At 38.7% G+C, this 25,400-nt stretch overlaps 1 protein-coding gene across 5 annotated transcripts in view; it reads left to right on the top strand.

Annotated features, from left to right (window-relative positions):
• Positions 1-25,400, top strand: part of trioa (trio Rho guanine nucleotide exchange factor a) — a 200,587-nt gene that overhangs the window by 28,369 nt on the left and 146,818 nt on the right. For 4 of the 5 annotated variants that reach the window (XR_007956336.1, XM_052015751.1, XM_052015753.1 and 1 more), the window contains exons 5-8: positions 697-888; positions 7,950-8,081; positions 12,100-12,330; positions 13,781-13,903. Coding sequence is in view for 4 of the 5 variants with exons in the window: in XM_052015751.1 (XP_051871711.1) it covers positions 697-888; positions 7,950-8,081; positions 12,100-12,330; positions 13,781-13,903 (678 nt within the window). In the remaining variant the exon portion in view is untranslated. The remainder of the gene's footprint in view (positions 1-696; positions 889-7,949; positions 8,082-12,099; positions 12,331-13,780; positions 13,904-25,400) is intronic. The other variant, XM_052015752.1, reaches the window with a different exon arrangement.

Raw genomic sequence — 25,400 nt, 5'->3', positions numbered from 1 at the left:
AGAGCTACAGAACATGCCACCATCAACATCTAGGGGTCTTCATTAACTAGAATATTAACTGGAGCTGCCTCACAGATGCTGTGGCTGCAAAAGCAAGCAAGAGGATAGATATTCTGTGGCAAATTGCTCACTTCTTTACTGCCCAAAATCCTTTTGTCATCTACAAGGCAGAGGTCAGGGGTAAGATGGAATACTTTTCACTAGGTTGAAGTAAGATGCTCAACACCATTCAAGATAAAGTAGCCAGTTAGTGGCTAAATATTCACTGACTCCATCTGTCATACATTGGCCCAGTGTGTACTCTGTTCAAAATGCATTTTGCTGAGTCACCCAGACTTCTTTGACTGCATCTCTCAAACCCATGACTCAGTAAAAATAGAAGATGCTGCAAACACTCAGCAAGTTGGGCAGCATCTGTAGAAAGAGAAACAGTTAACATTTCAGGTTCAGAACTTGGAAAGAGAGGAAAACAAGTTGGTTTTCAGTAGCAGAGAAGGTGGGGGCGAGATGGATAACATGAGGGAAACAAGGGCACAGAGTGTTCATCGTCAAAAGTGGCTTTGTAAATTTTTACCAATGAAGCTGGCTGAGTCATGAAGGCCATAGTAGCCAGATTGGGCTGGTGGCAGATGCTGAGAAAACCAGTGTGCTGTTTGACAAGACCAACAGTTGTTTGTTCTGTTTGCTTTTCCACAGAATGTATATGTAAATATCAACCGCATCATGTCAGTGGCCAATCGTTTATTGGAATCTAACCATTATGCATCTCAGCAAATCAAGCAGATTGCCAGTCAGCTGGATCTGGAGTGGAAGGCATTTGCAGCAGCACTAGATGAGCGGAGTACCTTGCTTGACATGTCTGCTGTTTTCCATCAGAAAGCTGAACAGGTCAGTAAATGTTCATTACTCGGCAGGTCAGGCTGCATATGTGGGATGTGAAACAGAGTTAACATTTCAGGGTGGAGACCCTTCTGAACCTGAAATGTTGACTGTTTTTCTTCCTGACTTGCTGAGTATTTACAGCAATTTCTGTTTTTGTTTTAAATTTCCAGAATCTGTAGCTTTTTTGATTTTCAATAAATGGTCATTGTCTATGTGATTGCTGTTGATATGGAAAATCAGTCACCAGTAATTCAGATATTTCATTTTTATACTTTTTTTCTATGAATATTTTCTTTGTAGCATCTTTACTACAACTAACACATTGGGCTTGTCTTGATCTATTTCTGTACTTGATGGACATCAGGTCAATATGACTCCTTGCAGCTGGTTCAGTTCTTAAAGCTGCCTGAAATAATTTCCAGACTCCTGCAATCCACTTCATTGGCTATAATAGCGAATGACTTCCATCCAAAGGATCTCACCTGGTTTAACCAATAAATGTCAAAAACATTCTTCTTTGGAAATAATACTGTAGGATTCACTCCTAATAAAATTCTGGCAGTACTTTGTATTGGTATTGGTTTATTATTGTCACTTGTACCGAGGTACAGTGAAAAACTTGTCTTACAAACCGATCTTACAGGTCAATTCATTACACAGTGCAGTTACATCAAGTTAGTACAGAGTGCATTGATGTAGTACAGGTAAAAACAGTAACAGTACAGAGTAAAGTGTCACAGCTACAGAGAAAGTGCAGTGCAATAAGGTGCAAGGTCACAACAAGGTAGATCGTGAGGTCATGAGGTCATAGGTCATAGTCCATCTCATTGTATAAGGGAACTGTTCAATAGTCTTATCACAGTGGGGTAGAAGCTGTCCTTGAGTCTGGTGGTACGTGCCCTCAGGCACCTGTATCTTCTACCCAATGGAAGAGGAGAGAAGAGAGAATGTCCTGGGTGGGTGGGGTCTTTGATTATGCTAGCTGCTTCACCAAGACAACGAGAGGTAAAGACAGAGTCCAAGGAGGGGAGACTGGTGTCCGTGATGCGCTGGGCTGTGTCCACAACTCTCTGCAGCTTCTTGCGGTCTTGGACAGAGCAGTTGCCATACCAAGCCGTGATACATCCTGATAGGATGCTTTCTATGGTGCATTGGTAAAAGTTGGTGAGAGTCAAAGGGGACAAACCAAATTTCTTTAGCCTCCTGAGGAAGTAGAGGCGCTGGTGAGCTTTCTTGGCCATGGCATCCACGTGGTTTGTCCAGGACAGGTTGTTGGTGATGTTCATTCCCAGGAACTTGAAGCTGTCAACCCTCTTGACCTCAGCACCATTGATGTAGACAGGCGTATGTACACCGCCCCCTTTCCTGAAGTCAATGACCAGCTCTTTAGTTTTGTTGACATTGAGGGAAAGGTTGTTGTCATGACACCATTCCACTAAGCTCTCTATCTCCTTCCCGTACTCCAATTCATCACTGTTTGAGATATGGCCTACAACGGTAGTATCATCTGCAGACTGTTTGTATATTGTTCAAAAAATGCCTAAGTACATTTGAAACATGACATAGAGGATTTATAAATGAACCATAAAAAAAACTTGTTTGTATTTTTAGTTGTTTGCTGCTGTTTTCTTTTTGACCTTGAGAAGATTTTGTTTCTTTTTTTTAGTGATACTGTTTGAGAAATAAATATAGGCCAGGATGCTAGAGATAATAACTCCTCTACTTTTCTGTGAAATGGGATCTTGGGATCTTTTGAAGGCCAAATAAATCTTTGACTTAGTGTCTCATTTGAAAGGCAGTGCCACTAACAGTACAGTAGTCACTCAGGACTCTCCAGGAGTATCATAGAATAGAGAACAGTATGGTGCAGGAACAGGCCCTTTGGCCCACGATGTTGTGCCATACTAATTAAATTAGTAATCAAATGCCCAGCTGAACTAATCCCTTCTGCCTACACAATGTTCATATCCCTCCATTCTCTGCACATTCACGTGCCTATCTAAGAGCCTTTTGAACGCCTTTTTGTATTTACCTCCACCACCACTCCTGGCAACGCATTCCAGGCACCCACCACCCTCTATGTTTAAAAAAAAATTGCCTCACTTATCTCCTTTGAACTTACCACCGCCCCCCCCACCCACCCAACCTTAAATGCATGCCCTCTGGTATTAGACATTTCAACCCTGGGAGAAAGATACTGGCTGTCTATCTATGCTTCTCATAATCTTATAAACCTCTATCAGATCTCCCCTCAGCTTCCACCGCTCCAGAGAAAACAACCCAAGTTTGTCCAACCTCTCCTTATAGCACATGCCCTCTAATCCAGGCAGCATCCTGGTAAACCTCCTGATAGAGTTTTATAAAGCTGCAACATAACTTCCAGGTTCTTGAACTCAATTCCTCGACTAATAAAGCCAAGCATGCCCTATGTCTTCTTTACCACCCTATCAACCTGTATAGCCACTTTCAGGGAGCTATGGACTTGGACCCCAAGATCCCTCTGCACATCAACAGTGTTAGGGGTCTTGCCATTAACAGTGTACTGTTCCTTTATATTTGATCTCCCAAAGTGCAACACTTCACATTTAGCCGGGTTAAATTCCATCTGCTATTTCCCCGCCCATATCTGCAACTGATCTATATCCCACTGTATCCTTTGCCAGTCTTCTACGCTATCCACAACACCACCAATTTTTGTGTCGTCTTCAAACTTAGTAATCCACCCATCTACGTTTTCATCCAGGTCATTTATATATATCACAAACAGCAGAGGTCCCAGTACGGATCCTTGCTACTACTACCCTCAGTCTTCTATGGGCAATCCAATTCTGAATCCAAACGGCCAATTCACCGTGGATCCCATGCATCTTAATCTTCTGGATGAGCCTCCCATGAGAGACCTTGCCAAACACCTTACTAAAATCCATGTAGACAACATCCACAGCTCGACCTTCATCAATCACCTCCATCGTCACCTCGAAAAAGTCAATCAAGTTAGTAAGATGCGACTTGCCCCTCACGAAGCCATACTGACTGACCCTAGTTAGGCCATGGTTTTCCAAATGCTCATAAATCCTATCCCTAAGAATCCTCTCCAGTAACTTCCCTACCATTGATGTGAGACTCACCGGTCTATGGTTTCCAGGATTATCCGTATTTCCCTTCTTGAATAATGGAACAGCATTAGCTACTCGCCAGTCCTCCAGGACCTCGCCTGTGGCTAGAGAGGACACAAGGATATTGGTCAAGGCCCCAGTGATCTCATCTCTTGCCTGTCTCAATAACCTGGGGTATACCCCATCAAGTCCTGGGGACTTATCCACCTTAATATTCTTTAAGAGACCCAACACTACCTCCTTCTTTATCTCAAAATACCCTAGCATATTAGCGTGCTCCCATTGATCTCCCTATCCTCCATATCCTTCTCATTGGGAAATACTGATGCAAAGTACTCATTTAGGACCCCTCCCACATCTTCCACCTCCAAGCACGTGTTCCCTCCTTCATCCTTAAGTGGTCCTACCCGCTCCCTAGGTATCCTCTTGCTCTTGATATATACATAGAATGCCTTGGGATTCTCTCTAATCCAACCTGCGAAGGACTTTTCGTGGCCCTTCCTGGTTCTCCTAATTCCATTTTTGAGTTCTTTTCTGGCTTCTTTATAATCCTCAACGGCTCTGTTTGATTTTAGCTTCCTAAACCTTGCATACGCTTCCTTTTTCATCTTGACTAAATTCACTACCTTCCTCGTCATCCAAGATCCCTTTATCTTGCCATCCCTGTTCTCCTTACTAGAACATAGCTGTCCTGTACTCTGTGCGGTTGGTTTTTGAACACCCTCCACATGTCAGATGTGAACTTGCCCAGAAATAACTCTCCCTAGTTCCTGCCTAATGCTCTCGTAATTTGCCCTGCTGCAATTTGGTACTCTCCCGCAAGGTCCATACTTATCCTTATCTGCAGCTATCTTAAATCTAAAGGAGTTGTGGTCACTGTTCCCTAACTGTTCTCCCATTGAAAGGTCAGTCACCTGGTCAAGCTCATTACCCAACACCAGGTCCAGTACGGCCCCTCCTCTTTTTAGAATATCTACATATTGATTTAGATATCAGAAATAATTAGCTGTTAATTGTTAGCAGAATTGACCTGTTTGCAGTAATATATTCTGTGACCTACTTTGTGAGCTTAGTATTGCTAAATATAACAATACATTGTTTTTCTATCTTTTGAAAAAGTGAGTGACTCGACATATTGTGAGCAGCACCATGGGGATCTGTAAATTAATGTCATGATATTGGTAAAGAAACAGCCCTCTTCCTCTGGTGTTTTATTCTGCTATAAAAGAATTTTACATTAGTACCCCATCATTGTTGCTGCTACTAATTATTAGGATTTACTTTATTTGACTTGATAGTCCAGTTTGCTGATTTGTTACAATTGCTAAAATCCATGCTACTTGCATTAATAATTAAGTGAATCACGATGAGCTAACAACTAAATTAAACGCAATCATCTCGGTGAGCTTAATTTGGCAGCTGCTGCAAAGGTTACATTGACACTGTACGAATGCAGCAAATGGCATTAAACATTGCAAGTTTGGCCTGATCGTATGGTGGAGGGGATGCTGTTTGGTTGAACTTATCTTGTTTTTGAAATATTTCTCTCACTTCTTGATATAAAAATGACTTTCTATAATCAGACTTAAGTTTGCCCTTTATCAGTTTGAAAGTGTTTTTGTTCTGCTGTTGCCATAGTGCACATTGAAATTCAGCTCTTGGTTTACTTCAGGCAGACAGCAGAAATTAAGAGTAAGGGCAGCCCTTTGCAATGGAAGAAGTTGGGGAAATTGTGTTCCTTGAAGATCACTGCTGTTTGCAATTGACATTAACACTTTAGACTTTGGAATTAAAGAGATAATTTCTAAATTTGCATATGATACTAAATTGGGTCATTGGGTTAGTCAGAAGAAGGATCCTGGGGACTGAAGTGAGAGCCAAGACCTTGGCCCATGCATGACTCAACTGTACGTCGAAGGAGAAGAAATGTCAAAAGAGCAGTAGTCATTGGGATTCCATCATTAGGAAAGCAGATGGGCATTTTTGATGATGCAGAAGTGATTCCAGGATGGAATGTTGCCCGGATTAAGATGGCTGCACAAAATTCTGGAGGATGAAGATTATCAAGTGGACGTCCTGGTACCAATTTCAGTACCAATGATATTGGTAGAAAAATGGATGATGTCCTGTGGGCAGTTTTTAAGGAGTTAAGAAAAGACCTCAAAGATTGTAATCTCCAATCCGAGTTTAGAAATAGGAGGATAGAACAGATAAATACATAACTGGAGAGATACTGCAGGAAGGTGGGACCAATTCTGGAGAAGGTGGAACTAGTACAGACTGGATAGATTGCTTCTTTGCAGAGGTGGGACCTGTGTTCTCATGCGAAGGTTTGTTCTGTGGGGCTGTTTTAACTACATTGGCAGGAGTTTAGGAACAGGAGGTAACATTGAAAAGGAGAAAATAAGGTGCAAAAAAAGCATTTGGAGTGAAAACTAGAAAGTATTTCAAAAGGACCATACTAAGCATATGAAAGTTGGGATAGATTTGCAGTACCTCAATGTAAACTATAAAACAAGAACAGTTAGCAGGTGAGAACCAGAGCCAAAGGATGTGGTCAGGGGAAAAACTGACCTAATATCACAGATGGACTGGGGAGTTTTGACACAGACAGGGCGGGTTGAGATGGTGGTTAAATAAACATGTGAGATCCTGGGATTTATAAACAGAGTACAAGGGCAAGGAAGTCATGATGAACCTTTATAAAACACTAGTTCAGCCACAACTGGAGTATTGTGTCCAGGTTTGGCCACCGCACTTAAAGATAGATGAAAGCTTTAGTGAGGGTGTAGAAGCGTTGTACCTAAATGATGCTGATGATGTGGGACTTTAGAAATGTGTAAATTGGAGAAGCTGCATTTGTTTTCTTTGGAACAAAGGGGGCTGTGAGGGGATCTGATGGAGGTATTTAAAATCCTGAAGGAAATAGACAAAGGTGGAGAGGGAGATATGCTGTTTACTGTTCTATAAGTGAGTGGAGGTGTCAAGAATTAGGGGAAATAAAATGAAGGTCATTAGCAAAAGAACCAAATGTGACATGAGCAACAATGTTAAGGTCTGGAATGCACGGCCATTGGCAGCAGTGGAGACAGTTTCAACTGTAACATTCAAAAAAGCAGGTAAATATTTGGAAGGAGTGAACTTTGAGAGGTATGGGAGAAAGTGAGTCTAGCTGGATTGCTCTTACATAGAGGTGGTATGAACTAAACAGGTTGATGTATTTCCATGTGCGAAGAGCTTAACTGGAGGCCATCAGTATAAGGTGGTCACTGAGGAATCTAATTGGGAATTCAGAAGCAATGACTGAATAGTGGTGAGGATGTGAAATTGCTACCATAAGGAACGGTTGAAACAGATAGTTTAGTGCATTTGAGGAGAGGCTGGGCAAGCATACAAGGGAATAGTGGGCTCCACTAATAGAATTAGATGAGGAAGAACAAGGGTTGAGCCAGCATAAATTGGTTGCACGAACTGGACTGTTTTTGTTCCGTATATCCTATGTAATCACAAAATAGTTATTCTATGAAATTCCTTATCACTTTTTGTTGGTGCCATAGTCATGGACTACATCCTACACAATGGAGTGTTGTTCTGAATTTATTCTGGTGAGAGTTCATTATAACCTGTTATATCCAGCAGAAGATATTCTGAAATTATATATAAACAATATAAATTCTGTGTTATATTATTGTTCCAATATTTCAGAGTTTTTTGTATCTATACTACATCTAATGTGTTGTTCCTAACATAAGTCCATATAAAGCCTAATATTATGCAAGTAATGCCATGAGAGATTTACAAATACTATTATAAAAATAGTTGTTATGGTGTTTACTTCTGCACCACTAAAATAAAATTTAAAATATTAAAAAAAACAAAACCAAAAAGTTTTCAGACCAAGGTCCTGTAAACTGAAGTATCTAATCACTGACTATGGATTTTTCTTCCCAGTACATGAGTAACGTGGATTCTTGGTGTAAGGCCTGTGGAGAAGTGGATCTTCCCTCAGAGCTGCAGGATCTGGAAGACTCCATTCATCACCACCAAGGTTTATATGAACAAATAACATTGGCATATTCTGAGGTAAGTGAACTAATGCAGAGCGAATGACAGGATATAGGAATCAATTTAGACCACCTTCAAAGTAGGTTTATTTGACCATCTTGACATACAGCACACAAGAAGATTTCTGAAACAATTTATTAACAAGAGAATATATCATTAGTACTAGAATGTAAAAGGAAGCAAAGAAAATCAGCATAAACAAACAGGAACCAGGAAAGCATGATTTTTTTGTGCTTTTTTTAATACGTGGAAACCTTAATGATTAAAGGATCATCATTTATGCAGAAGGGGCACAAAATGTTAAAAAAGTACATTTGTGGAAGCTTTTTAATTCCAAATGTAAATTGTTTTGATGCTATTACTATACATTCAAAGATGAAGAAAATATCGCCAAAGTTCTAGAAGAAATTACAACATTACCATAAAATCAACAGTATGAATTTGGGTCTACCTATATCCAAATTTCTGGATGTTTTGTACAGCCCATTCAGGATTAGCATTCACCTGGTCTTTTCCATGGCACAAGCATTTTGATGGAGGTTTCCTTCTATCGGCACAAAAGGGAACTCTGGGTAAAACCCAGTGGCTTTTGAGACTTCTTTCTGAAATGTCCGAGTCTCTACTTTCCTGGAGCTCATTGCTTTTTTTGAATTTTATGTTTGTCAATTCATACTGTGTATCATTTTCATAATGGGGAAAAATAAACATTTATTACTTGAAGGTGAATCTTGACCAATCTTTTGCATGCTCAACTTGTGGAAAACAAATACAAGTTGGGAATGGATTTATACCATTTTTGAAGTGATCAGAAAATGAATCAAAATACAGTGGCGTGCAAAAGTTTGGGCACCCCGGTCAAAATCTCTGTTACTGTGAATAGTTAAGTGAGTAGAAGATGAACTGATCTCTAAAAGTCATAAAGTTAAAGATGAAACATTGTTTTCAACATTTTAAGCAAGGTTAGTGTATTATTTTTGTTTTGTACAATTTTAGAGTGAAAAAAGGAAAGGAGCACCATGCAATAGTTTGGACACCCCAAGAGATTTGAGCTCTCAGGTAACTTTTACCAAGGTCTCAGACCTTCATTAGTTTGTTAGGGCTATGGCTTGTTCACAGTCATCGTTAGGAAAGGCCAGGTGATGAAAATTTCAAAGCTTTATAAATACCCTGACTCCTCAAACCTTGTCCCAACAATCAGCAGCCATGGGCTCCTCTAAGCAGCTGCCTAGCACTCTGAAAATTAAAATAAATGATGCCCACAAAGCAGGGGAAGGCTATAAGAAGATAGCAAAGCGTTTTCAGATAGCCGTTTCCTCAGTTCGTAATGTAATTAAGAAATGGCAGTTAACAGGAACGGTGGAGGTCAAGTTGAGGTCTGGAAGACCAAGAAAACTTTCCAAGAGAACTGCTTGTAGGATTGCTAGAAAGGCAAATCAAAACCCCCGTTTGACTGCAAAAGACCTCCAGGAAGATTTAGCAGACTCTGGAGTGGTGGTGCACTGTTCTACTGTGCAGCAACACCTGCACAAATATGACCTTCATGGAAGAGTCATCAGAAGAAAACCTTTCCTGCGTCCTCACCACAACATTCAGCATCAGAAGTTTGCAAAGGAACATGTAAACAAGCCTGATGCATTTTGGAAACAAGTCCTGTGGACTGGTGAAGTTAAAGTAGAACTTTTTGGCCACAATAAGCAAAAGTATGTTTGGAGAAAAAGGGTGCAGAATTTCACGAAAAGAACACCTCTCCAACTCTGAAGCACGGGGGTGGATCGATCATGGTTTGGGCTTGTGTTGCAGCCAGTGGCACGAGGAACATTTCACTGGTAGAGGGAAGAATGAATTCAATTAAAAGCAGCAAATTCTGGAAGCAAACATCACACCGTCTGTAAAAAAGCTGAAGATGAAAACAGGATGGCTTCTACAACAGGATAACGATCCTAAACACACCTCAAAATCCACAATGGACTACCTCAAGAGGCACAAGCTGAAGGTCCCCCGACCTAAACATCATCGAAAATCTGTGGATAGACCTCAAAAGAGCAGTGCGTACAAGATGGCCCCAGAATCTCACTGAACTAGAAGCCTTTTGCAGGGAAGAATGGGCGGAAATCCCCCAAACAAGAATTGAAAGACTCTTAACTGGCTACAGAAGCATTTACAAGCTGTGATACTTACCAAAGGGGGTGTTACTAAGTACTGACTGTGCAGGGTGCCCAAACTTTTGCTTCGGGCCCTTTTCCTTTTTGTTATTTTGAAACTGTAAAAGATGGAAATAAAAAAGTAATCTTGCTTAAAATATTAAAGAGATGTGTCATCTTTAACTTTATGCCTTTTGGAAATTAGGTCATCTTTTACTTGCTTAGCTATTCACAGTAACCAAGGGCGCCCAAACTTTTTCATGCCACTGTAACTAATAATAACTCAGGATGGCTTATAATATTTTCTTCCTTTTCTATTACTTTATGATATTCCCATTTCATGGGATTGCTCAGACCCTAGTACCTGTTTCTAATGAAGAAATATCATTAGAAGCTATTAGTTGATTCAGTCGTGAGGGTATTGTAGCTAACCTGGATCTTGCACTTGTTCAACAGCAAGCAGTCACAGCATAAACTTTGGCTGAAATTTCTTTCCCAACTTTTTAATCTGGTTGCAAGTGAGCTAAATCACTTGCATCCAAATTAAAAAGTTGCTTTCTTTATGAATCAGAGTTTTAAATATTAGAAAAATATTCTGTTGCTAGAAATCTGAAATAAGATTAGAAATCTTGGAAATACTTAGCAGGTCAGGCAGTATCTATAAAGAGAGGAACAGGGTTAAAATCTAGGATCTCTGACTCTTGGAAGAAACTTAAAATTCATAGATTTTTTTTTTCTGGCACAGCAGGAGGTCATTGGGCTGCCAAGTCTTTGCTTTTTCCAACAGAGCAATCCTATTAATCCCAGTTCCCCGCCCTTTCCCCAAAGCCCTTCAAATTATTTCTTTCAAGTGCCTATCCAGTTTCCATTCCAAAGCACTGATCAATTTTGTTTCCACCGCCCTTACAGGGAGTAAATTACTTTATTTTTCCCTTCACAGATTCTGCCTCAGTTGTGCATACTCCCATAATTTTCTGTTTTTATTGCACAAATTCCTGCTTTATGTTATACCTTTAACTTCGCTTAAATAGTTGGTCAACATCCAAATTGGGTTAAACCAAGATTTCCTCAAAACCATCAACTTCAGCTCTCACAAGCTCACTACTCATTCCACAATTTTAAGCTGAATCAAACTTTTGCAGCTGTGTTGTCTTCTTTGACTGAAACTTAACTTTCAAACCCTTATCCTCCTCATCCTTTTTTTAACTTCCTTTTCACATCCTGTACCTTAGTTCATCTGCTAATGAAGCCTTTACATAGGCCTCCAGTATTGCTCCACTAATGCTCTCTTGACCAGCTTTCATCTGATGCCCACCTCAATTCAAGAAAATTTTTATCCCATATTGCATCCTGTACAAATCTTTGTCCATGTCCTCACTAACCCATTCTGGTTGTGGGTTCATTTCCCCCTGCCCTCTATGTTTTGTATTTAACATCTTATGTTTTGTGCTTCTTTGCTTCAGAACAGTTCACTTTATTCCTTTCATTCTGACCTGTTATACACCACCGTATTTGTGCCCCACCATTAGTAATCATGCATTAGCCAGCTAGTTGGTGCTCTGAAATTTTTTTCCTCAATGCCTCTGCTGCTTTAAGATCCTTTCAAAAACCCAATTCTGTTTGCAAGTTTGAGCACTCCCACCTAAACTCTCCTTTAGCTTGGCATCCTTTTTGGTGTTGAGTTGGTTGAAAGTGTGCTTATAAGCAAGGTCTTTAGAAGAGGAAGGGGAAATGGTGTCCCTTTAAAGCCTAAGTATAAAGGGCAAAGAAATAATTGAAAATCATGAAGGAGGCTTGAATTTTCAGTGACATAATTTAGTTCCTTTTAACTTAAGGTGAGTTTACATTTACAATTTTAATTTTGGTTTATATTCAAAATGTCTTAACTTGTGCAGGTGAGTCAAGATGGAAAAGTTCTGCTGGATAAACTCCAGCGCCCCCTGACCCCAGGGAGTGCTGATTCATTAATGGCAACAGCCAACTATTCAAAGGCTGTGCATCATGTGTTGGATATTATTCATGAGGTCCTCCACCATCAGCGACAGCTGGAAAATATTTGGCAGCATCGAAAGGTTCGACTTCACCAACGTCTCCAGCTTTGTGTATTTCAACAAGATGTACATCAGGTGAATGCCAACATTTTATTAGTACGTTGATATAAAACTAATGGAATAGGGTGCTTATATTCTTAGTTAAAGAACTGAATGTTATTTTCAGCTCCAGTGTATTTTTGTTCTTGCATTACATTTTTCATCTTAACAAATAAGACGCCAGTACTTCAGACAGTTAATAAGAAGAAATGTGTACATTTAGGACTGGTTGAAGTACTGATGTGTACTTGAATCTTTACAGGGATTGATTGTTTCTTTCCTCTTTATGAAAACCAGAACCAATTATTTAAAGTGGCAGCTCACATCCATCTTCTTGGATTGTCCTTGAGAGCACACATCCCATTTTGAAGTAAACTAAAAATTGAGGAACAGATTGAATGCCATTTCTGTCAGTTGTTGCAGATCAAACACACTGCATGTGAGGCAAATTCAAATCTAATATTGCTGAAGAAGTGCTCCAATCCACATGCAATTGAGATTAGCTAATTCTATATATCTTAAGATTTAACACAGCAACAGCTGACATTAACACTGAAGTGTTCTCTAATATTAAACACCAAAATTGACGTACATCCAGGAATTAAGAATTGGCAACATTAGCGGGTCTATCCTGAAGTGAATGACCCACCTTCTGACACCACAAAATGTTTCCATGATCTGCAAGATAGAAGTTAGAAGTGTAAGAAAGTACTTTTCCCTCTCCCATGTGATTGCAGCTCGACTGGAACTTAAGAAGCTTGACACCATGCAGGACCAAGCAAGGTGCTTAATTTGGAGTCCACCCACTGTCTTAGACATTCACTTATTTTACCACTGGTGCACAGTGGCTGCAATGTGCACCATATATGGAATGCACTCGAGTTACTCACCTCGTAATTTCTAATAGGACCTCCCAAACCTGAAACCTCACCACCAAAGACTTTTGATGACATGCAAATAAACATCAACATCTGTGGATTTCCCTCCAAGTCTAATATAAAATGTACTGCTCTTTTTTTCAACATCACTTGGTCTAAACTCCAGAACTCCTTATTCAACATCACTGTGGGAGTACCTTAACCCCACAATCTTCTAGGAATCAAGATAAATGATTGCCAACTGTTCTAATTATTAAAAGCATATTGCTTTGGTTTTTTTACTGGAAGTAATGAAGTTAAAAATCTGATCACAAACAAGTAAAGTCTAAACTAATTTGGGGCTTTTTCCAATGTTAAGGGCAATGTATTCATGTAAGTTGTTCTTTCCTTGTCGTTATTTTCACACTGTCATCTGGTAGTTCAAAGAATGTTGACTGTTGTAAAAGGAGATACAGCTAACTAATAATATTCTTTGTCTTGGTCAACTGTTGCATGCATTAGAAAAATTGGGAATATATTGATCATGACTGAAATTCATATTGTGACCGTGGGTTTGGTCAGAATATCTGGAAGTGCATTCCTTAGAGTACATTTACTAAATGTTTCAGGTGTTGGACTGGATTGAAAATCATGGAGAAGCTTTTCTCAGCAAGCACACTGGAGTGGGAAAGTCACTACATAGAGCCAGGGCTTTGCAAAAACGGCATGAAGATTTTGAAGAAGTTGCACAGGTGAGTTAAGCTCATGCAGGATGAGAGGTGAAGAGAGGTAAATTAGATTTTTTTTATGGAGATGTATAATATCTGTATGTTTATTAGGATCCTGTTTGCAAGGATGATCCTGAGTTTCCAGTTCCATGTCAGTTTAATTCTTCACCTCACTCCCATTCTGACCTTTGTCTCTGGCTTCTTAGTGTTCTAATGAAGCCCAAGCTAAGCTTAAGAAACTGCATCTCATGTTATGACCAGGCTCATTACAGCCCTTGGGTCTCAACAATGAATTCAGTAATTGCAGATAAACAAACTTTCTAGTTTGCATCAAAGCAGACGAATTCTGATGAAGTCACTGACTTGTATGTTGTGAAATTTGTTGTTTTGCGGCAGCAGTACAGTGCAAGACATAAAAATTACAGAAAATAAATATATACCACAAAAGAGGAATAACGAGAGGGTGTTCATGGACCATCCAGAAATCTGATGGCAGAGGAGAAGAAGCTGTTCCTAAAATGTTGATTGTGGCTTCAGGCTCTTGTACCTCCTCCACGATGGTAGTATCGATAAGAGGGCATGTCTCGGATGGTGAGGGTCCTTAATAATGGATGCTGCCTTCTTGAGGCACTACCTCTTGAAGATGTCCTCGATGGTGGGGAGGGTTGTGCCTGTGATGGAGCTGGCTGAGTCTACAACCCTCTGCAGCCTCTTTTGTTCCTGCACATTGGAGCCTCCATACCGGGTGGTGATGTAACCAGTCAGAATGCTCTCCACTGTACATCTGTAGAAATTTGCAAGAGTCTTTGGTGACATACCAAATCTCCTCAAACACCTAATGAAGTGGAGCTGCTGGCATGCCTTCTTCATGATTGCATCAATGTGTTGGGCCCAAGATAGATCCTCTGAGATATTGATGCCCAGGAACTTTGAAGCTGCTCACCCTTTCCACCGCTGACCCCTCAATGAAGACTGGTGTGTGTTCTCCCGACTTCCCCTTCTTGAAGTCCACAATCAGTTCCTTGGTCTTGCTGATGTTCAGTGCGTTGTTGCGACACCACTCAACCAGCCGATCTATCTCACTCCTGTATGCTTCCATGTTGCCACCTGAGATTCTGCCAACAACAGTGATGTGATTAGCGAATTTATAGATGGCGTTTGAGCTGTGCCGAGCCACACAGTGATGAGTGTAGAAAGAGTAGAGCAGTAGGCTAAGCACGCATCCTTGAGGTGCATCTGTGTTGATAGTCAGTGAGGAGGAGATGTTATTACTGATCCACACTGACTGTGGTCTCCTGATAAGGAAGTCGAGGATCCAGTTGCAGAGCGAGGTACAGAGGTCAAGGTTTTGAAGCTTGTTGATTAGTTCTGAGGGGATAATGGTGTTGAACGCTGAGTTGTAATCCATAAACAGCAGCCAACAGCTGTAATCCATAAATACCATGTATTGCTGTTGTCTAGGTGCTTGTGATGGTCTAGGTAACCTATAATGTTAACTCAGTTTTGTTACTCTCCACAGATACTGTTCAATTAACTGGGTATTTCCACCATTATTATTTATTTAAGATTTCCAGCAAGCGCCATATTCTATATCTTGCAGTTTCAGCAATGATACCTTTTCTCTCTCCTTTGTCTTCATTCATCTTCTATTTAAATATCCTTCTAACAAATTATCAGCAGTTAACAAGCTGCCAGCACCACTACTATTTACATTACACTCTTACTTGGTATCCACTGTATCACAGACTTTCCATTTGTTCTCTCCACCCCTCCCTCCGTGCTTCTAACTTTTCCCAGATCTAATGAAAGGTCATTAATCCAAAATGTTAATACTTTTTTTCTCTGTACAAATACTACCTGACCTGCTGAGTATTTGCAGCATTTTCTATTTTTATTTGGGTTTCTAACATCTGCAGTTTTTTTTTTCTTTTCAACCATTACGTTAATGATTCATTGCATTGCCAGCTGACTTCAACAATAAATGCTGAAGAGTACATGTTAGCTTAGCCACATCTGAAACCAAAAATGAATTTCCTTGAGATGCTGATAAACAGATGTTTTCATTTCAGATTTTCTGGACTTTTTCTTGGAATCTCATCCCTGCTGAATGTTCACTTTTTGTAATCTCTAGGCTGTTAAGCACATCATCTCCAACTAAATGTTTTTGTCCAGTTAGTCTTGTGTAAGTAGCACGGGTTTAGCACTTCTTTTGGATTCCTTGAAACTATTGAAGATTTGTAAAACCAAGTGCAATGGTACTTTTACTTTGCACACTTCCTTGACATGATTGAGATTACCCCTGTATTCTCTAGTAATTACTTTGCATCATTTCTTTGAAGTTTAGCTCCAGCTGAAATAAATGTATTTGTTCTTTTTAATTCAGTGGTGAATTTTGTTGCTAAATTTCAGTTTTCTTTCCTTTTGAGTTGAAGGAATAGTTTTCAACGATAGTTAATGTCTCTTTCACCCTAGCTGTTGGATTTAATTTTCTGCACTTCACAATCCCTGTCACTTTGGTAGTGTTTGTGCAAGTTTGCAGCACAGAGGATAAAGGTAATATAAATGTTAACCTTTCATTTTGCTATACTCATTAAACAAAATATGGCATATGTAGTTGATTGGAATATTAATCAGAAATCACCATGTTTCAATGGGCTTAAATTTCTTAAATGATGTGAAGATTGCAAACAAAAATATTTTACTTGATTTCAGAGTAAGTAATAATTCTACATTTTTAGCCATTGCTTTGTGGCTTTATCCTGGAGGTACTATAAATTGCACTCATCTGCTCTAAACCAGTTGGTTCACCTTCTTCCACATAAATGCATGTTCACATCAGAATGAATGCACCCATCTTTTCCTTTTACCGTCTACTCAAAATCCCTGTGTTCCAAACTATTGGCTTAGATAATAAAGGTTGATAATCCAAAGGAATAAAAATCCTTCTAAAATTGAAATTGGAACAAAATGTAGAGTGTTGTACAGAGAAACATGATCCAAAAGTACTATCAGTAAGGACTTTTAGGTGTTACAAAGTACTTAAATCTTGTAACCAATCTTGTAATGCTTAAAATCTTACTATAGAACATCTTAAATCTCATTTTAAAATTTGATTAGGTGCATCTATTTGTAGTGAGAAGGGATGAGTTTATAGAACCTTGGAAAAATTCAAGCATTTCTAGTGTAGAAGAAGGCCCCTTTTTCATCGTGTCCAAGCCAACTGAAGAACCTATTCAGTCTAATTTTGCCTCTCAGTGCATAGCTATCTAGGCATGGCACATTATGAACTCTTCCAGGTACTTTCTAAATGTGATGACGGTTACTGCCTGCCCTACTTTTTAGACAATGAGTTCCAGATCATGGTTTGCGTGTTAAGAAATTTTCTCATTCTCCCATCTAATATTATTATTTAAATTCTCAAAGATGCAACATATATTCAGCATTTGACCATATTTTGATTTCAACTTTATTTTCTGATTTAGTCCAAGCTTTGGACTTTAGTTGAGAACTATTCAGTATTCCCTCTGCTAATTCCTGTAACCCCAAACATTAATGATTCTTTTCATTTCCTCCTTGGCATTATTTTTTTCCCCTCTAACTTTCTTCCTCCTATTGAAGCTGACTGCTTGTAGAAGTATTCACTAATTGTGGGCCAGATTCAATTTCACAATGTAACATTTTTATGCATGACTAAGCTTTACCTGAAAACTGATTGCTAAATACGATTTTCTACATAACACACTTTGAGAAGTTATATCACTGCCTTCCATTTGTATCATGTGCTTACAGTGACATAAGTCAGCATAGAAATTACAATTGACGTCACTTTACAGTTACAGAAGATTACAGAGGGAGTACATTCTTCATGAATGACATGGGCCTCAAACACACAAGTAGGCTTTTATGGGAACCTGCGTCGTGTAACTATAAAAACTGACCTCTATCTGTGACTATGGCAGGATGTACAACTGTGAAGTGGAGTTGATTGATTTTGGATGGTCCTGAGACTATCTTTCTGCAAGCCCATTCTCATTTATTGCAGGGCTTACTCTATCTACCATAAACCCCACCCAGGTTCCACCTCCAGTGACACACTCCCCGTCAATCATCAGAAGCACATGATTTCTGTCCCAAAAACCTAGCTGTCACTGAGGCAAATTGGTCCCATTAGTTGAAGTAGCATGCTGGGAAATTCACAGCAAAGTTCACAATTCTGCACAGTTTTGCTGGTAATATGCGTGTTATGTAGAAATAGATGCAACAAACCTAGGGTTTACGAATCTAACATGAATGATACATTTGTGCACCATGTACTTTAGAATATAATTTCCCATGGGGTTACACAGAACTGGCATGGAAGATTAAAAATCCTTTCAAGTCACCTTTAACTGTTTGTGCTGGGTTTATTTTCTGGCAAGTAGGGGATTTGTCCCTTTGGAGCAATAACTGGCTCTGAATCATGTTTAATCATTTTTGAATATGACACACTGATTTTGTTTTACTTATTAACCGATTTACCTATCTTATTATTGACAGTCACTCAATCGTCATGTTAACATTAGCCTGATTTAAGTCTAGAATTTTAGAGGCTGTTTTATCTTTTGAAACACATTAGTGAACTCAATATTGTTGCAATTAGACTGAATCCATCATTAAGTCTAATATGGGTTGTCATAGAATCATGCAGCATGGAAATAGGCCATTTGGCCCAACTTATCCACACTGAAAAATGGGCACCCTTCATTATTAGCCCCATCACCCAGTGCTTGGTCCATAAATCTGTAAGCCTAAGCGACTCAAGTCTTCATCTTGACACTTCTTAAGTGCTGTCAGCAACCCACCTTCAACCACTCTCTCAGGAAGTATGTTCCACGTACTTGCTATTCTGGGTATAGAAGGTCCTCCTCATATCCACTCCGAATCTCTTCCCCTTCTAAACCTATGTCCTCCAGCTTTATCTACCTCTCATATGAGGAAAAGTTTCCTGCAGTCTTCCCTATTTATAATAGATGTAACCTTATAATTTTATATACCTCAGTCATATCCCTTCTATCTCCACTCCAGGGAGAAAAGACTGAGCTTCTCCAGTCTCTCTTCATAACTGAACTGCTCCACCCCAGGCAAAATCTTTGTGAATCTCCTCTGCACCCCCTCCAGTGCTATCACATCCTTCCTATAGCACGGTGACCAGAACTGCTGCAATATTCCAACTGAGGTCTGACTAAGGTTTTATATAAAATTGGAGCATAACCTCCCTCTTTCTGTATTCCCTTTTGTTGTGCCAAGACTTAGAAAATGAAACAGAAAATGGTTTAAGACAGATGGGAGCTATATATAGGGCTCTGATAGCAGCTGGGAAGTTGCAGAATATGTTATTGGAGAAAATTATAAGCAGGCTGGCATACACACACACCTTTTTGATAGGAACTAGTTTGTTTATTTCAGTCTTTATGGAAGTTAAAATGCATCACTGAAACCACAGAATCTTTTCCACACAACAGTCTAACCTCTTTATGAACATAAATTCCACTATACTGCTACCAGAATCCCATACAGAACTTCCGCTACGTTCTTTATTGACCTGCGAAGACAAGCTACATGCATACCACTCATGACATCATCCCATACCATAAAGGCAAATTCATCACTATTATTCCTCCTTCCCTTCTACCCGATTCTCTATCCTTCTGTAGCCCTTATTACCAGGTGAGTTCATTTCCCAGTCTGGACTGCCCTGCAGCCACATTTTAATAATGACTACTACTTTGCCCATTGATTTGTTTTACACTGTCTTTCTATTTGTTCCTTAAACTCAGCACATATCATAAAGCACAATTATTTGGGCCACAACCTTTAACTTACCTTTCATCACTAATGTTTTCCCTTTTTCTTTGATTGCCTAATGTGTAATTTCTAACAATTGCTCCACAGCTTCCTTTTAATTCGTTTTAGAATCGCAGTTTATACACCTTTTCCACCTGACCTTTCCCAACCCATTTTCTAATTTACTGTGCTTGTAACTACCTTTTTTATCCATTCCACCAGGACCCTGGCCACAGCCCAGTTTTATCTGTGTTGATGTATAGATCAGCTTGCTAAAGCTTACCAAATCTGAACAAACTGGTTTACTTAAGAACTGCTTTCTGGTCCATATTAGATTAATGAAACTGACAATAAAAAGTAATCCAAGTCAACAGAGAACAGGCACAGATCCAGCACCATTTAAGCTGCCATTTGTATAAATCCCTGCAACAATTTCAATGCAAACCGCCAAGAATGCAACAGCACATCTTCCTTTACTGAATACACTGAAGGAATACAATGAGCTATGGGGAAGGCCAAGAATAGAAAATGTCATAGATAAAGAACGTTACCAGCGCAAGCAGTACTTCTAATGCTCATCCTCATGAAGGACCAATGTAAACAGAAGCTACTGTTTAACAAAGAAACCATAAAATTACACTCACATTCAAAGGCAAATTATAACTGTGGAACTGTGTGCATACCAGACTACCAGTAAAGAGCAGTTGTGTTCTCAATCAGTGACAAGGAATTTAGCTAAGATTAGGGCTTCACTGTTATGTTATTCAACTATAGTGACCAGCTAACTTGAGTCAGATTTTAGCTGGTGGCTGTTTGAGAACCACGCTCCTGAACTTCAGGTTCTTCATATGTGCTTGGTAACAAATTGATTAAAGCTGTTGATTGATCCTGAAGAACTTCAATACAATGAAGTCTGTTGTGGCTCTGACTTATTAACTGTTGAAACCCACAGTTGAAATGATTTGGATCCAAAGCTTCAATACTGTCACTGGTAGTGTTCTTAGAGCTGCTACCATATACCCGGATGAGTGCAGATACGATAAGTTTTATCTGCTACCCAATTGTACTGTGTGAACTGAGAACCTCTACTTGATGACATTGTCAGCTGATTAATGCAGTCTGCAGCTGCTGTGAAATCAGTTTGCTTTGGAAAGAGCTGGATGCCTTGTATTTCGTACTTTGATGGTACAACTTCAGAATTGCAGAGTAACTCACAGGAATTGTTGTGATGCTGGGCCTCCACTGACAGAAGCAGGTCTCTTCCTTTACTTCTGGAGTAATTTGAAGGAGAAATAAAAGCAATAAAACCTGGTTAAGTGCTCAAGAAAAGGAAGCTGATGGGAGTTGAATGTGATGATGAGGAGATTTGAAGAACAAGTAGCAAAACCTGGCACTGGGAAAGCAGGCGATATGTCCCCAAATAAAGTTATAACAAATGAAGATGTAGATGAATGTGCTGTCAGATATAGACAGGCAATCACTGAAGCTCAAGGTATCTCCTTTATTTTTAAGGGTGAAATTCTAAAGTGTATAAAGGCATTCATTTCCATAGAAGTGAATCCAGCAATTAGTGAAGAGAGATGTGAATACTGAAGAAGTAAAACAAATTCTAGAATAAATTGAATTGTAGGTGACAACTAACTAAATTCCTTGCTGTTTGAAAAATTTCTAACAGCTATTATAAACTTGGATATAAACTATCAAGAGAGAGGGATATAAAGTGTTTAGCTTAAAAATAAGAAGTAATGTAATAAGAAAATAATTATGCTCAAGTTGTTTAGATCTGGAACGTTCTACTGAAACAATAGTGAAACTTGAATCGATATTAACTTCCAAAAAGCTATTGGATATTGTTTGAAGACAGTAATTACAGGCCTATGTTAAAAAAAAGCAAGTGACTAGGACTAGAGATGACACAGCTATGATGAGCTGAACTTACCCAAACATTTTTATGCTGTATAATTCTCTGGTTCTGTGCAGTTTGAGACTTGACAGAATACATGGTAATTATAACCTATGTATGTGTGTTCTTACAGTCAGACTTCATCACCTGTACTTCTCTGAGTTTTAAATCAAGCTTTGATAGTTAAGTACTCACAACCATTTGCATTTCTAAGGTCACAATTTTTTTATTCCCAATTCTGTACTACTTCTGATATCCTTTGATAATCCTCTGCTGTGCAGCTACCATGAATTTCTTGCACAATTCTTTACCAAATTCTGCCTCGCATCTTTCAAAGCTCTCTGCTGTGTCCCCACACAAAGCATTTGGAAAGCTGTCTACAACCAAGTTTATGCATTTACTGAAGAAGTTCCTTTATTAGTACAGCACCACCTAATGGATGTTGGCCTCAGTTTATTGACTCAGATACCTGTAATTTACTTAACATGAATTTTATTTTCATTAACCACTGGTTGATGCCAAAAATAACAAATCTGTTAATTTTGACAAGAAATATAAAATATCACCAACTAAGAAAGCATGTTGCCTTTTTTTTTGAAGTTGTTGTGCAATTCCAGCATATTCTGTTTCTATTGGATTCCTGTTTTTTGCATTTTTTCCCCTCTTTATTTGCATTCCTATCAACAGACTTCATTCTGCCATAAGTTCATTTGGAAAGCTGCATTTTGTCCAAATTTCACACTTTAATGTTACTGTAAATTGAGGCTACCCGAGTATCATACAGTGTATTGGTTACATCTGATTGACGTTAAATTGATGACATGTGAATGTCATATGGATTTTTTTCGTTAGTAATGTGTGACTGTCGTTGATAAAGCTCTTTTTATTCAGTTATAACTGGGCACTTTGTTGATCAGTTTAGTTGCTTTCAGCATGAGTATTTTGTGGTTTAAGCTGTGAAGTTCTTTCCCATGTTGAAACAATAAACTCTGATAAGAGGTACATTACCGGTAAGTAAAAAAAAACAAACAGTTGCGTATACCAGAAACCTGAAACAAAAATAGCAGAAGTTGGAAATACACCACAGCTCAGTCAACAACTCCAGAGAGAACATTGTGTTTTGGGTGTATTTCATAGAAAAGGAGCACATGCTCGAAACGTATACTGCAGAAACAATAGCTATCTGTCCTCTGTGTTATTGCTAATCTGTTGTGTTTGCAAAACAAAGGCTGGTGTTTCATCTCTCAAGCACAAAATTGCACCGAGGCTTCTCTTTACACCTGAACCACACATCTCCTACCCACCAGCCTGATAGACAAAAAATGACAAAAATCCTTCAAGTCCAGTGATGATTTTCCCTGGTGTGCTCCCTAGTTCTTTAAATATATTGATCATTCATTTTAAATAGGACCGTTTTCAAAGTATCAGTAAGCAGTGTGCAGTTTTTAAGAAAGTAGCTTGAATTTTGCTGAAGTATTTCTATGAAAATATAATTTTGTTCATTGTCATTATTGTGAAACTGACGCCACACTTTCAATTTTCATGCCAGAATGTTTCACGTGGAAATTCCAAGTTGCCATGAAGTTGTCTGCATTGTTTCCCACCATAATCAAGCTGAAATCATTTGAAATGACATGATTTTGTCATACGAGTTATTCCTGCTATAAAATTCACTGAACATTTTGTTTACTCATCTGTGCATTTTTAAATAGTCTGCTAAGCCATAATTACTGCTTAATATCTGACATTAAAAGAAACTAACTTTATATCAATTTATTATATCTCCATGAATATTTCATCATTTTATAACAACTTTAATAAGATTATTTATTATATTTTAGATTCTATCATTTGTGTTCTACTATTCATTTTGGGTATGTTTCTTTTTTCAACGTTCTATATAATACTTCAAAAGTTAATTAGCAGTTGCTTCCTCTTATACTGTCTGTGAGAATTCATTAATTTGATGGGCTATTCAATCAGTTGGATGATTTCATCAGCTGTTTAGTGCTATAACTCCCATTGAGCTGACTCTTGACAGTATCGGAGTCTAAAGCACTTTCAAGGATTCCAAAAGGGAAGTGAAAAGGTGCTGTATAAATGTGTTTTTGTAAAATCCTTTTTGACTCGCCATTTACAAATCTACACTGCCTTTCCCTTTGCAGCTTGCATTTGTTTTTCTGTTCTGTTTTCCTTGTTAAATGAGCAGATTCCTTGATGTTTCCTCTGTTCAGCAGAAGAATAACCATCTAAATACACAAACTTTTATCAGTTAATTTTTGAAAAGGTGTTCCAGGATTATAAGGGAGTAATTAAAGGCTGTGATGTGGGGACAGTTAATCTTTATCTAGTTGCTATAAGAATTTAATGGCATTGATTATTTGAGCCCCCTGAGTGTTTTAATAGTCAGCAGGCAATGGGAGACCGGTGTCATTTGTATTTGGATAGAGTGGGGATGGAAAGGAAAAGATAAAGTCAAAAACTGTTAAACAGAAATTCAGCAAGTTTTATTTTGCTTTGGCTAGCCCTCAAGTTGCTAGATTTGTTGAAATCTGTTTAACAACACACAGTATAGGAATTTAAACTGTCAGCTTCTGGGTTCCTGGTCCAGTACTTAGCCCCATAAACCCTCAACATTTAAGATGCAGGCCGGAGTTGCTTTAAGAGCTTCACGATAACTTAGAGACTTGATTTCCAAGCATACCTTTAAAATCCTGTGCATGTAACACCAGTGCAAATGTTAGTGCAGAATCTCACGATTCATGCACCTCCAAAGACAAATGATTTTCAGTTCCAACCTGAAAAAATTGAATTTGGTCAACTCTAGGTTGTATATTTAATGCCAGCAATTGATTTGTTTAGTTATGATAGTGAATGTATTACATAAAGCAAATTTAAAGAAGCTGTCACATGTGGCTTATGAATTTGTTTAATACAATCAATATTAAAAGTATTAAGCAGCAACTTAAAAACAAAATATTTTCCCTCAAGTATAGATGATTCTTGTTGGGAATAATTTCCAAATATAAAGTGTGTACCCTCGACACCCGCCTTACAGCAGTTTAGGTTACATAAATTCACTCTTAAAGAATTCGTAAATCACTACTCAGAATTTTGACATACAGAATAAAATTTGTTGTCACAGAATTTATGTGGGGAAAAAAGTAATTAAATCAACAGAAAATTTATCCTTTTTCAACTCTCATTTCTTGACGTATGCACAGATGATGCTGGTGTTGCATTACGGAAAATTGCAGTATGGGCTGATTTCTAGGAATGCAAATAATGAGGGGATCACCTGTAGTCCTTGACTAGGTAGTCCTCCATGAGTTAAGTACAGCTTGTTCTATCTTTTGTCCATGCATTTGTTTGGTCTCTTTCTGATGCACATGCTCTTTCATGAATGCACACACTCTCCAGATCACGGTCTCTCTCATACACAGTGTCACATTCATGTGCTGTCATGCACATACAATCCCACACTCACTCTCAAACATGCTGTCACTAACAATCACACACTTGTGCATTCACACATGCACACTCACACTCTTATACATTTGTGTATAAGATGTATACATTTGGATGCCACACACACGTTTTCTTACACATCCATATATACATCTCACACATTCATGCATTCTCACGTGCATATGCATGCATCTAGCGACTTCAATAGGTATGAACCAAACATATTCGGTTTGAATTACTTACCATATTATGCAGATTGAACCTGTCATTCTGTAGAGTGACAGCACCTTGGGAAAAGTGACATTCACCCATTATTAAAATGAGGGG

The sequence above is a fragment of the Pristis pectinata genome, chromosome 5 (assembly GCF_009764475.1).
Source record: "Pristis pectinata isolate sPriPec2 chromosome 5, sPriPec2.1.pri, whole genome shotgun sequence".
Lineage (NCBI taxonomy): Eukaryota > Metazoa > Chordata > Chondrichthyes > Rhinopristiformes > Pristidae > Pristis > Pristis pectinata.
This window is presented reverse-complemented; position numbering and strand designations above follow the sequence as displayed.